The sequence below is a fragment of the Pelodiscus sinensis genome, chromosome 2, assembly GCF_052426305.1.
Source record: "Pelodiscus sinensis isolate ZL-2025 chromosome 2, ASM5242630v1, whole genome shotgun sequence".
Taxonomy (NCBI): Eukaryota; Metazoa; Chordata; order Testudines; family Trionychidae; genus Pelodiscus; species Pelodiscus sinensis.
The window spans coordinates 186,539,636-186,552,048 of record NC_143053.1 but is presented as its reverse complement, the minus strand read 5'-3'; the positions used below and the strand labels follow the sequence as shown (position 1 = coordinate 186,552,048).

General features: G+C 43.1%; 1 protein-coding gene across 2 annotated transcripts in view; it reads left to right on the top strand.

Annotated features, from left to right (window-relative positions):
- The first annotated feature begins 285 nt into the window (after positions 1-285).
- Positions 286-12,413, top strand: part of GPD1L (glycerol-3-phosphate dehydrogenase 1 like) — a 37,655-nt gene continuing 25,527 nt past the window's right edge. Inside the window, exons 1-3 of one of the 2 annotated variants that reach the window (XM_089776614.1) lie at positions 286-564; positions 8,141-8,318; positions 10,175-10,315. In XM_089776614.1, coding sequence (XP_089632740.1) covers positions 512-564; positions 8,141-8,318; positions 10,175-10,315 — 372 coding nt within the window. In that variant the 5' untranslated portion in view covers positions 286-511. The remainder of the gene's footprint in view (positions 565-8,140; positions 8,319-10,174; positions 10,316-12,413) is intronic. The other variant, XM_075921973.2, reaches the window with a different exon arrangement.

The window sequence follows — 12,413 nt, the reverse complement described above, 5'->3', positions numbered from 1 at the left end:
TGTAAAAGGTCTTTGTAGCAGAATGCAGGTGGTTAAGTCATTGAGAGAGTGTCCTTTCTGGTTAAAATGGCAAGAAACCGCACCCTAGTTGTGCACCTCTGTCCAACAGCGCGACTTATCCCCCGGTTGAAAAAGGAGACACCTTCTCTCCCCTCCCCGCATCAAGCTCCGCTTGGCTAGCAGAGGCGAGATCATGCCTGCTTGCCCGGGGGGAGGAACAAGGAAGAACTGGAGCCTCTGGCCCCCCAGCAGCTCCAGGAAGGCGCATGCCCGGCCCAGGCTTGGCACAGGGCCCGCACGAGAGGCGCTAGGAGGCCGGTGCGGATCCCAGCCCAGCCGGCGCCCAGGGGCCGAGTCAGCTTCGCCCCCGCCCGGGGCCGCCGGACTACAGCTCCCAGCACGCCGCGGGCGGGGCAGCGCGGGAGCTCCGGAGGGCGGCGGCGCGGGCGGGCCTTTCTCTCCGCTCCGCGGCGCGTGGGGGGAAAGGGGGGCGGCTGCTGCAGCGCCTGCCATGGCTCTGGCCGCGCCGCCGCTGCGGGTTTGCATCGTGGGCTCGGGGAACTGGTGAGTGCGGCTGCCCGGGGGGAGAGCGCTCGCTGCAGGGAGCGGGGGAGGCCCGTGGGGCTGGGCGGGGAGGGTTGTGCGCGCAGCCCCACCCAGCCCTGTGGGGACGGCGGGTTTCCCCGCCTCAGGGCGCTCTGCGGCAAGGCCACCGGGCCGGAGTCTCCCCTTGGTTGGCTTACGCTCGCTGCCGCCTTTGGGGCCGAGGGAGAATCAGACTTCTTCCCTGTTGCCTGCACGGCACTTCCATCCCTAATTTCCACTGCACAGTAAAACAGTTCATGGGTACGTGGATGCCTAGCAGTTGATGCTACCGGCTACACCCACCCCCTCTGTGGCTCTGCATTTCAAGTGTGTGAGGAGGTGCTTTAAATGCAGCGCCTCCAGGAGGTAGCTGTTGGGACTGCGGGCTGGCTCTCAGGAGCCTTTAAATGCAGAGCTGCAGCAGGGATAGGTGCTGGGACCTGGTGCAAGCCAGGACTGAGCCAGCCCGACTATGCGCTGCCTTCTAAGCTCCTTAACGTAGAGCTGTACTTAATCACAAAAAATGTTGGCTATATGGTTACCAAATTACAGGCTTCCTAACATCCCAAGTGGAAATATTATCAAGTTCAGTGAGAGAGAAACCTGAACCGTATATCCAAAATCTCTGCTCCCCTTCCAGCCCGGTCAGAACCCCCCCTTCCATCAGGTTCCACTTGTGCAGAGCCTGACTGAAGTTGTTTTGTTCACCTCTAGTTTCAGTTAAGCCCACTTCACGTATTGCTTCTTGGAGTCAGGTTGTGAATTTGTGGAAATTCCGGGAAGCTGCGTTTGTTTTTGTACAGTGTGTTTTAGGATGTGTGTGTTTAAGTTTAATAAGGATGTATTTTACTTCTGTTAACTTTCAAGAGGTAGAACTGGAAACATTGCTTTTCCTGTAAGGTTGGAACTAAGGATGTTACAAGGCGGGTAATTGTTTTGACTGCACAATTACCCAATTTGCATTAGGGGTGTTAAAATTAGATTAATCGACTAATTGAATAGTTGATGGAATTTCCATCGACTATTCAAGCAGTCGATAAGGGCGCTTTTGATTTGAAATGTAGCAAGAGCCTGCTGGGCTGTTACTACATTTCAAAGGTGGAAGTGCTGCACATTCCACCTTCGAAATGTACAAAAGCCCCAGCAGGTTTTTCAAGCATTTCAGAGATTGAAACTCTGAGAATATATAAGAACATAAGAACGGCCGTACTAGGTCAGACCAAAGGTCCATCTAGCCCAGTAGCTTGTCTGCCGACAGTGGCCAGCACCAGGTGCCCCACAGAGGGTGGACCGAAGACAATGATCAAGTGATCTGTGTCCTGCCATCCTTCTCCAGCCTCTGACAAACAGAGGCCAGGGACACCATTTCTATCCCCTGGCTAATAGCCTTTTATGGACCTAACCTCCATGAAATTATCTAGCTTCTCTTTAAACTCTGTTATAGTCCTAGCCTTCACAGCCTCCTCTGGCGAGGAGTTCCACAGGTTGTCTACACGCTGTGTGAAGAAGAACTTTCTTTTATTAGTTTTAAACCAGCTACCTATTAATTTCATTTGGTGTCCTCTAGTTCTTCTATTATGGGAACTAATAAATAACTTTTCTTTATCTGTCCTCTTCACACCACTCATGATTTTATATACCCCTATCATATCCCCCCTCAGTCGCCTCTTTTCTAAACTGAAAAGTCCCAGTCGCTTTAACCTCTCCTCGTATGGGACCCGTTCCAAACCCCTAATCATTTTAGTTGCCCTTTTCTGAACCCTTTCCAAGGCCAAAATATCTTTTTTGAGGTGAGGAGACCACATCTGTACACAGTATTCAAGATGTGGGCGTACCATAGTTTTATACAGGGGCAGTAAGATATTCTGTGTCTTATTTTCTATCCCTTTCTTAATAATTCCTAGCATCCTATTTGCCTTTTTGACTACCGCTGCACACTGTGTGGAAGTTTTCAGAGAACTATCCACGATAACTCCAAGATCTCTTTCCTGATTTGTCGTAGCCAAATTAGCCCATCATACTGTACGTATAGTTGGGGTTATTTTTCCCAATGTGCATTACTTTACACTTATCCACATTAAATTTAATTTGCCATTTTGTTGCCCAATCACTCAGGTTGGTGAGATCTTTTTGGAGTCCCTCACAGTCTGCTTCTGTCTTGACTATCCTAAACAGTTTGGTACCATCCGCAAACTTTACCACCTCACTGCTTACCCCTTTCTCCAGATCATTTATGAATAAGTTGAAAAGGATTGGTCCCAGGACTGACCCTTGGGGGACACTACTAGTTACCCGTCTCCATTCTGAAAATTTACCATTTATTCCTACCCTTTGTTTCCTGTCTTTTAACCAGTGAGTCCCCTGCTGGCCCCAGGCTCCATGCACTGCTTCCACTTTGAAATGCACAAGAGCCCCAGGGAGGACTCTTGTACATTTCAAAGGTGGAACAGTGCCACTGCCCCCTCCCATGGAGCTGGAGGGAACCGGTTTTTAAGCACCCCACCTTTTCCCTCCTCCTTGCTGCCTCTTTCTGATGGAGACACCAAGTACAGGGGGGTGGCTAGTCAACTAGTGTATTAACTATCCAATAAGCTTTTGCTTACATCCCTAATTTGCATTGAGTACACAATTAGTCGATAAGGGAAAGTACTCAGAGGGAACTATCCCTGCTGTGGCTCTGCAGTTTAAGTGTAGTAAGAGCTCAGCTTGCAGGCAACCTGGCTCCAACTACATTTAAACTGCAGAGCTGCAGCAGGGGTAGCTCTTGGACCCAGTGCAAACAGGGACTGAGCTGGGTTTGCTTAGTCCAGGTTCGCATCAGGTCCAGCAGCTCCTGTGCACCGGGGTCACAGTGGGAAGTTGGGACCCCGCCGTGGACAGGGGCTGCTGCCGGACCAGCCTCCATTCCCCTCCCCTGCACTGCTGCCTCTGTTAGCTGGCTCAGCTCCTGTTTGCCCCCTCCTGTTGCCTTTGACAGAGACTAGGCTTATCAGGTAGTTGACTAATTGACTACTCTTTTACATTCCTAGTTGGAACAACAAACTTTGCCTAAAATTAGACTGATCTCCTCCGCCCCCTCCCCCCCGTTTCCCACCATTCTGTTACTCTAATTCTACATCAGATGCTCCACCGAAAGTCAATGGTGTAACAAATTAGAGAATAAGGCATTATGCTTTGTGTCTCTGTGTAAGTTATCCTAAATGGATTGCCTGTACAGAAAAGTTTATTTTTAACCTGGCATCTGTTTTATGCCCACTTTCTGCCAGCTAATATCAGAGCTGATTTAGATGTTAAAGGTCCTGCACATTTTCAGCTGCCTTGTATCGTGAAGGATTTTAACTTTGAACAGCTCAGCTCCCAAAATGGTGACATATAGATTTATTTTATATATTGGTTTTCCTACAAATTTTTTGCCAATGCATCTTAAAGAAGAATTACCGGACACTGGACAATATATTGTATCAATAATATTTTAATAGCAGGGAAGGTGAGTGCAAGTAGATGGAGTTCGACTTCCTACATGTTGTTCAGTATAAAAAGCTAAATAAAATAGAAAAAGAACAAGTTAAAAATTACTTAGAGAATTTAGATGTCTTTAAGTCACCAGGACCAGATGAAATGCATCCTAAAATCCTCAAGGAACTGATAGAGGAAATATCTGGGCCATTAGCTGGCATCTTTGAAAACTCATGAAAGTTGGGAGAAATTTCAGACTGAAAAAGAGCAAATAGAATGTCCATCTGTAAAAAGGGAAATAAGAACAACCCAGGAAACTACAGACCAATTAGCTCAACTTTTATGCCAGGAAAAATAATGGAAGAAATAATCGAGGAATTCATCTGCAAACATCCGGAAGACAAAGTGATAGGTAACCACCAGCATGGATTTATAAAGAACAAGTCATGTCAAACCAATCTGATAACTTTATTTGATAAGATAACAAGCTTTGTGGATAAGGGGAAGCGGTAGATGTGGTATACCTAGACTTTAGTAAATCAATTGATACAGTCCCACATGATGATACAACCTAGATGTGGTACTATAAGGGTATGTCTACACTTGCAGCCTATTTCAGAATAGCGCTGCAAATGTAGGCATTCGGAATTGCAAATCAAGCCCAGGATTTAAATATCCCGCGCTTGATTTGCATCTTCCGGACCAGGCGCTATTTTTTGAAATTTACAAGCCCGGAATAACTGCCTGCGTCTACACGCGGCAGTGAAACGGGCGTTCGAAATAAAGCCCTATTTCAAACTACCTGTTATTCCTCCTGCAATGAGGTTTAACAGGTAGTTCAAAATAGGGCTTTATTAAACACAGGAATAAATTGCCTAGAGAGAGGTTATGGAATCTCCATCATTGGAGATATTTAATAGCAAGTTAGTTAGACATCGGGGTGATCTAGATGGTGCTTGGTGCTGCTGTGAGGGCAAGGGACACTGGATTTGATGACCTCTCGAGTTCCTTTCCGGTTCTAATGTTCTATGATTCTAAATGTGACTTTGTCGTATCTGCTGCTCACTTGTCACCTTGGGCAAATGACTAATGTTTCCAATCTTGCTTCCATTAAAGGTAATGGGAGTTTTGCCATTAACTTCAGTTGTAGGAAGTCTGAATGTGCTGTTTTACCCAACATTTAAACTAGGTAGGGAAATTGCGATCTCACTCTGTTTATGGCATTTAGGTTCCTGGTGTCATTCTTGTAACTTTGCCCAACTCCTAGTTCAGTTCTTGTAATATTACAGTGATATAGGAAGCAGGACTAATTTTAAAACTTTCCTGAACAAAGGAAATCTAAGATCAACTTATTTTTATTAGTCGGAAAAGGAAAGTCCAGACCACCTAACTGATAAACAACAAAGGAAATTGTGGTGTGAGCATTTCACACGGTACAGATGCAAAGACATTAGATAAGTCAGTCCATGGTGTCATGGACTTTTAGGCTGTGCTCACTGTTGGCTGCTTAGGGTTCTTGGTGGGAACTCCTTTCAGTATCTGAACCCTCCTCAGCCATCCGCTCTGTCTTCAGGATTAAGCCTGTATCTTGCCGAGGGCCCCTTCAGGAATTCCACTCACTCCGGACCCCCAGGCCTCCACACCCAGAGAGAATAATGCAACTCTGTTCTCTAGGTCGGAGTGAGATTCAGGCAGTGTAAAATGGAAAGATTTATTGAGCATCTGACCACAGCATAGGAATTCTTAGGGCCCTCAGGCCTGACCTTCCTCAGCACAGAACGTCTAAGTCTCTCCTGCCTTCAGATGGGCTCTGACTGGCCTCTCTTCCAAGTCCAGAAACCCCGTGCTTTTCAGCTGGGCAGCTGACATCCCTGTCACTAAGCCCCACCTCTTGTCATTTTTCTTCTGTCCTAGATAAGCAAGGTTGTGTGGGCCTCTCTCTTCTCCGCCTCTCTTCTCTCATGTATCATTTGCAACTGGCTGGTCAAGTCACCAGAGTCCTCCCTGCACTCATTGTCATCCCACTGGCCAGAACAGGTTGTGCCATCCCAGCTGGGCCTCCCAGTCACCAGTTGCTGGGGGCTTCATTCTCCAGGCCATTGGTTGGTTGTCCCCACTTAGCACACTGGTCCTCTGTAACAACAAATACCTTCTTCCATCACCTCATTAAACCAGTAACAAACAGGGAAACTGTGTTCCATTCCCTCTGCATGTAAGCCCTTGGAAAAACCCAGAAAATCCTCCACTTCCTTACATATGGTGCAAAAAACCCCAAACCAAAATAAAAACCACATGCATATAGGCTGAGTTAGAATTAACATTGTATTTCCCTATCAATATTTGCAAAATATGTAGTGGAGATTAAGAGCGGTGAGAGAATTTTGAGCCTTTATTTAAATGTGTAGTATTTTAAAAAACTTGGTGTATTTATAGCTCCTTCCAGCCAAGATTTTCAAAACACTTTACACACAACATGCCTTTGTGATATGTTAAATATTATTATTTCCATTGCAGAGACAGAAAAACTTAAACAGATTGGTCAGGTAGATTGTGTACAGTAACAAACAGCTGTTGACAGAGCTAAGCAAAGAACCCAGAACTCTCATCTTTCAGGCCTCTGTCTTTATATGTAAGGTTTTAAAGCTAATTTTCACTCCCTTTTCTAACTTTGTAAACAAAGGAAATGAGTTAACACAATAGCTTGCCTAGTGCTTTCCAGGATGTAGCATGCAGGCAGTGCTCTGTTCACAATCAACATAATAGTTTTGGTAACATGTTCATGGCCTGTCTGGGCTCAGGAAATTTTGAAGAAAGTGAAATACAGTGTCAAAACAAGTACTTTATTACAAAACATTTTCTTGCAGCCTTTTAAAGAAATAACACTTTTATGATTTGATTCAACAAGAATTGTTATAAGTACTCAAAGCCTTTATGTGGCATGTTATAAATGTTTCTTATGTTTCAGGCCTTGTGATCAACCCCCTGCTGCTATATTAAAAGCTCTATTAGAATGAATCTAATTCATTGCAGATACTCTATAATAAGTCTTGACTGTTGGAAATCATGCTAGGGGCTTACATATGGCTAAACGTATAAAGTTAAAACAGTATTTTGCCTCTTAATGTATAGTGTTTTCTCTCCTCTTGCATCCATCAGATTACATTTGATATGCTCCTGTTAAGCTATGGAGCAGGTGAGGACAAATGGGAGAATGGAGGAAATTAACAATTATAGTAATAAGTAACCTAAAAAAAATCCACATACTTGCACACAAATCACAAGGGTTTGGGAGTGGGAGAATCTACTCTCTTATCCCTCATAAATAGTCCTCATACCTGACTACTATTATAACTTGTAACTTTCCCTACCTATTGGAATTCTTGGGCAGTTTTGTTATTGTCCAGCGATCTGAGTAATGGCAGTAAATTTGACTCCAGAATCTTATTAATTTTATTCTGCTGCTGTTTGGGAGGGGAAAAAAGATATTGGCAGCAATGAAAGTATTTACAAACTCAGGAAGATGGCACTGCATCAGTTTGCATTTGTCACACTATAGATGCTATAACTTTCACTTCCCATCTTAAACAAAAATTGAGATTCTGCAGAAATTGATGGCCTCAGGCCTCCTGCCAAAGAAAATCTGTTCATCACTGTCAAGAGGATTTTACAAAACTTGGTGTCTCACATGTCTTTTTTAAATTGAATTTTTCAGTTATTTAGAAGTTGCATGTAGCTTCTTCCTGTTGCATTGAAAAATACAATCCTTTTGAATTTGCACATATGAAATTATTGAACTTCCCCTACATGTCTGATAAGCAGAAAAAGCAATCGAAGGAGTATGAGTAAATGTTTCAATCTGCTAAGCTCTTTTATGATTGTATTTGTGGAAGCAAAATGTATGAATAATTTTTGTTTGGTTTTACTAGTTCAAAAATTTTAAATAGTTATTAGACCAATTGCTTGGGTGGCTTTTTTTTTGAGGGGGGGGGAGATTGGAGAAGGGTGAGTTAAGTGATTCCCCCCCCCCCCCCCAGAACAAAGTTGCTATCATTTGAGAACACCTTCTTCTTTTTTGTTGTTGTTGTTTTCATTTCTACAGGGGCTCTGCAGTTGCCAAAATAATAGGAAATAATGTAAAAAATATGCAGAAGTTTGCCTCCACAGTGAAAATGTGGGTCTTTGAAGAAAATATTAATGGAAGAAAACTGACAGATATCATAAATAATGAACATGAAAATGTAAAATATCTCCCTGGATACAAGCTTCCAGAAAATGTGGTAAGACTTGCAAGCTAAACTTGGCCTCTACATGTATGTATGTATGTATGTATGTATGTATAAAATTGCTTATAGTTAAACCTAAGGTAGGAGTTTAATTTACTTTTTTGGTTTTTTGTCAAAACTACAAATATTTTGTTGTTCATGGGGGCATGATCAAGGGTTCCAAACAGCTGAACTATTTAAGATAGTTGATATCTAGCATAATCAGGTAGTAGATATGTCTCTTTATTGACTTTATGGACCTATATGCTATTCTCTATGTAAACTTATATGAAAATTACCTTAAAGATTTGGCCTAAATTCTGGAATAAAACTGACTGGCAAGTTTGAAAGAGAGGTGGGATTTCAGACCCTCTGGATAGTTGGGTGCTGAAAGCTGCATTGAATTTCAGGGTATTCATTCACGCTAGTGTACAATTCTGCCAAATCTAAATGGTTGGGGGCAACATAATGTGGCAGGCAATCACAAATCTGGCCCAGAAAGAGGTCAAAGTGGGAGTAGGAACTGATTAATGAATAGGAAACCCCATGGTTTTGACAGGATATGTCTTGTATTTAGTGCTACAATGACACAGCTTCACTGCTGTAGCTGCATTGCTGTAGTGTTTTAGTGTAAACACCTGCCACAGTGATGGGAAAGGGGTTTTTTCCATCACTGTCACAAATACATCCCCTTGAGTGGTGGTGGTTAGGTCAATGGAAGAAGAGGTCTACACTGGACTAAAGATGTGAACGAGTAGTCAATTAACTGCTAAGTTTAGGCTTATCAATTAATCTAGTCAACTACATACATTTTTCTTCCCTCCTTGCTGCCTCTGTATCAGAGGCACCAAGGTGGGGGGAGTAGGAGCTGGTGCTGGGCAGAGCCATCTTAAAAGCCAGTTTCCCCCAGCACTAGCTTCATGGTGCTGCCTCCCCCCCCCCCTCCTCCGCGCTGCTGCCTCTGTTAGAGGCAGCAGCACTGGAGGAGGGTAGGGGAGGTTTCCATGAACAGAGGCTACATCGCAGCAGCCTCTCCTGCTCCTTTTCCCCCCTCCCAGCAGCCTCTGTCCTCAGAATGCTTGGACTTCCTGCAGACAGGGGTTGCTGCAAGCAGAGCTGGTTTTTAAACCGGCTCCCCTTGCAGACCAGCTCCCACCTGGCACCCTGCACTGCTGCTTCTCCCCTCTGGGGACTATAGAATAGTTGAATAACTGCTAAGAATTCATGAGTTGAGTTGACTGTTCTATTATACAGTAGCTAACACCCCTACACGGGACTTCTGTTGGCTTAACTACATCTCTTGGAGTGTGATTTTTTTTTTTTTCATAATCCTGAGCAATGTAGCTAGGTTGACCTAAGTTTTAGGTGTAAACCAGGCCTCATTCTCCTGAGTACAATAGTGTCATATAAATGCATACTGTTTTGCCAAACCAGCAGCTAAGGAGGAGACCATCAAAAAGAGCATCTAATTTTGCATTTCAGTTGGTTAGATTGTGAATGTTTGTTAGCTATCTGAACTCTGATTTCTGGGTGTGAACATTATTTGTTCCTGCAAATTTGGTAGTTAACTATCTAAATGCTTTCATTTGCCTGTGCAGTTGATTATATCCACAACATTAGAAGGTGGGGAAAGACCCCTTTGAAAATGTGGCCCAATATCTCTTGGTTTGGGTTGGCTTGAAAACACTTAACACTTTCACACTTGTAGGCCTGTAATTTGTTAGAGTTTTTTGCTTTTATTGATATAGCATAATAGAAATGATCATTCTCAGAAAACTCTTATTGGTTATTTTAGAGCACTTTTAAATTGAATTAATGTTTTTTTTAAATTTCTTTTGTTTCAACCCATTTTTTCTCCCATAATTGTGCAGATTGCTATTCCAAACCTTAACGAAGCTGTGCAAGATGCAGACTTGTTGGTCTTTGTCATTCCTCATCAGTTTATTCATAAGATCTGTGATGACATCACAGGACGGGTACCAAAGAAAGCAGTTGGGATAACTCTCATCAAGGTATAACAAGTGCAGTGTGTTAATATTGCCAATATATAATGGACTCCTCATTCAAATGAGAGTTGGAGGTGAAAAATCTTTCCCTGTCCTAGCCAGGCTTTTATTTTTCCTTGATTTGTTCAGTAGGACTTGTTTGGATGTACAGTCAGAATCTGAGCCCTAGTCTCTAGTGAATTATTATGCAATAGTTTTAATTTTATTCTGTCATTTTCAGTAAGGAGAGGTGAGACCGCTCACAAGATTAACTTAAAAATGTCTTGCACCACCAGGCTTTTCAGAATATTTCCCTCTGATTCAGGACACATCATTAGCTGGAGAGCAGAGCACAAATATAACAGTCTAGTTGTTAATTCGCATCCCACATGCTGAACTGACGAGAGAATCTCATGTGACTGAGAGGACAGTGCGCGTGTTCACATCAATGATTTTGCTGCAACAAGACAAACTGTTCAGAGCCATCCAAAAGTAAACCAGTTCTAATATGGGAATAGTCTTAGAGCCGGAGGCAAGGGAGTTACTATTTTAAATGACATTTTGTTTGAGTATTTAGCTTTAGGTGTTCTTGCTCTTCATTTGATTGAGGGTGAGGCATTTTATTTTCTTAGCACAAGTTTCCGTGTCTCTTCTCATTCCTGGCACAGGGTCACCCTCCAGATATTTAATTTTTATTTGTTAAACTAAAGCAAGTCAAGTTTATTTAGATAAAGCAATTGAATCTTGTTTTTGTCAGTGCTGCCCTATCAATGTGAATTCAGCCAGTCATCTGAAGAAGTGGGTTGTGCCCACGAAAGCTCATGATACCATCTACATATTTTGTTAGTCTATAAAGTGCTACCAGACCATTTGTTGTGTTTTTTTCTTAAAATAAATTCAGTCCAGTTATTATGGCTTCCATAGAATACTAGAACTGGAACGGACCTCGAGAGGTCATCGAGTCCAATCCCCTGCCCTCACGGCAGGGCCAAGCACTGTCTAGATCATCCCTGACCTGCTCTTAAATATCTCCAGTGATGGAGATTCCACAATCTCCCCTTTGGTAATTTATTCCAGTGTTTAACTACCCTGACAGTTAGGAAGACTTTCTTAATATCCAACCTAAACCTCAGTTACTGCAATTTAAGCCCACTGTTTCCTGTCCTTTCCTCAGAGGCCAAGGAGAACAATTTTTCTCCCTCCTCCTTATAACACCCTTTTAGAAACTTGAAAATAGCTAGCATGTCCCCTCTCAGTTTTCTCCTTGCCAAACTAAATAAGCCCAATTCTTTCAGTATTCCTTCATGGGTCATGTTTCTATACATGTAATCATTTTTGTTGCTCTTCTCTAGACTGTCTACAATTTCTCCACATCCTTCTTGAAATGTGGTGCCCAGAACTGGACACAGTACTCTAATTGAGGCCTAATCAGTGCAGAGTAGAGCAGAAGAATGATTTCTCATGTCTTGCTCACAACACTCCATTTAATACATCCCAGAATCACGTTTGCTGCTTTTTTTTTTTTTCAGTCTCACTGTTGACTCATTTTAACTTGTGGTCCACTAAGACCCCTAAATTCCTTTCAGCAGTACTCCTTCCTAGACAATCACTTCCCATTCTGTGTGTGTGAAACTGATTGATTGTTCCTTCCTAAATGGAGTACTTTGCATTTGTCCTTATTAAACTTCATCCAGTTGACCTCAGACCATTTCTTCAGTTTATCCCGATCATTTTGAATTTTGACCCTATCCTCCAAGGCATTTGCAACCCCTCCTAGCTTCTTATCATCTGCAAACTTAATAATCGTACTCTCTATGCCAATATCTACATCATTGATGGTCCCAAAATAGACCCCTGCAGAACCCCGCTTGTTATGCCCTTCCAGCATTATTGTGAACCATTAATAATTACTCTCTGAGAATGGTTATCCAGCCATTTATGCACCCACCTTATAGGAGCCCCATCTAGGTTGTATGTCCCTTGTTTATTGATAAGAAAGTCATGCGAGACCATGTCAAATGCCTTACTAAAGTCTAGGAGTACCATGTCCACTGCTTCTCCCTTATCCACAAGGCTTGCTATCCTACACACAGATCTGATTTGGATCAGAAACTAGATCTGTATT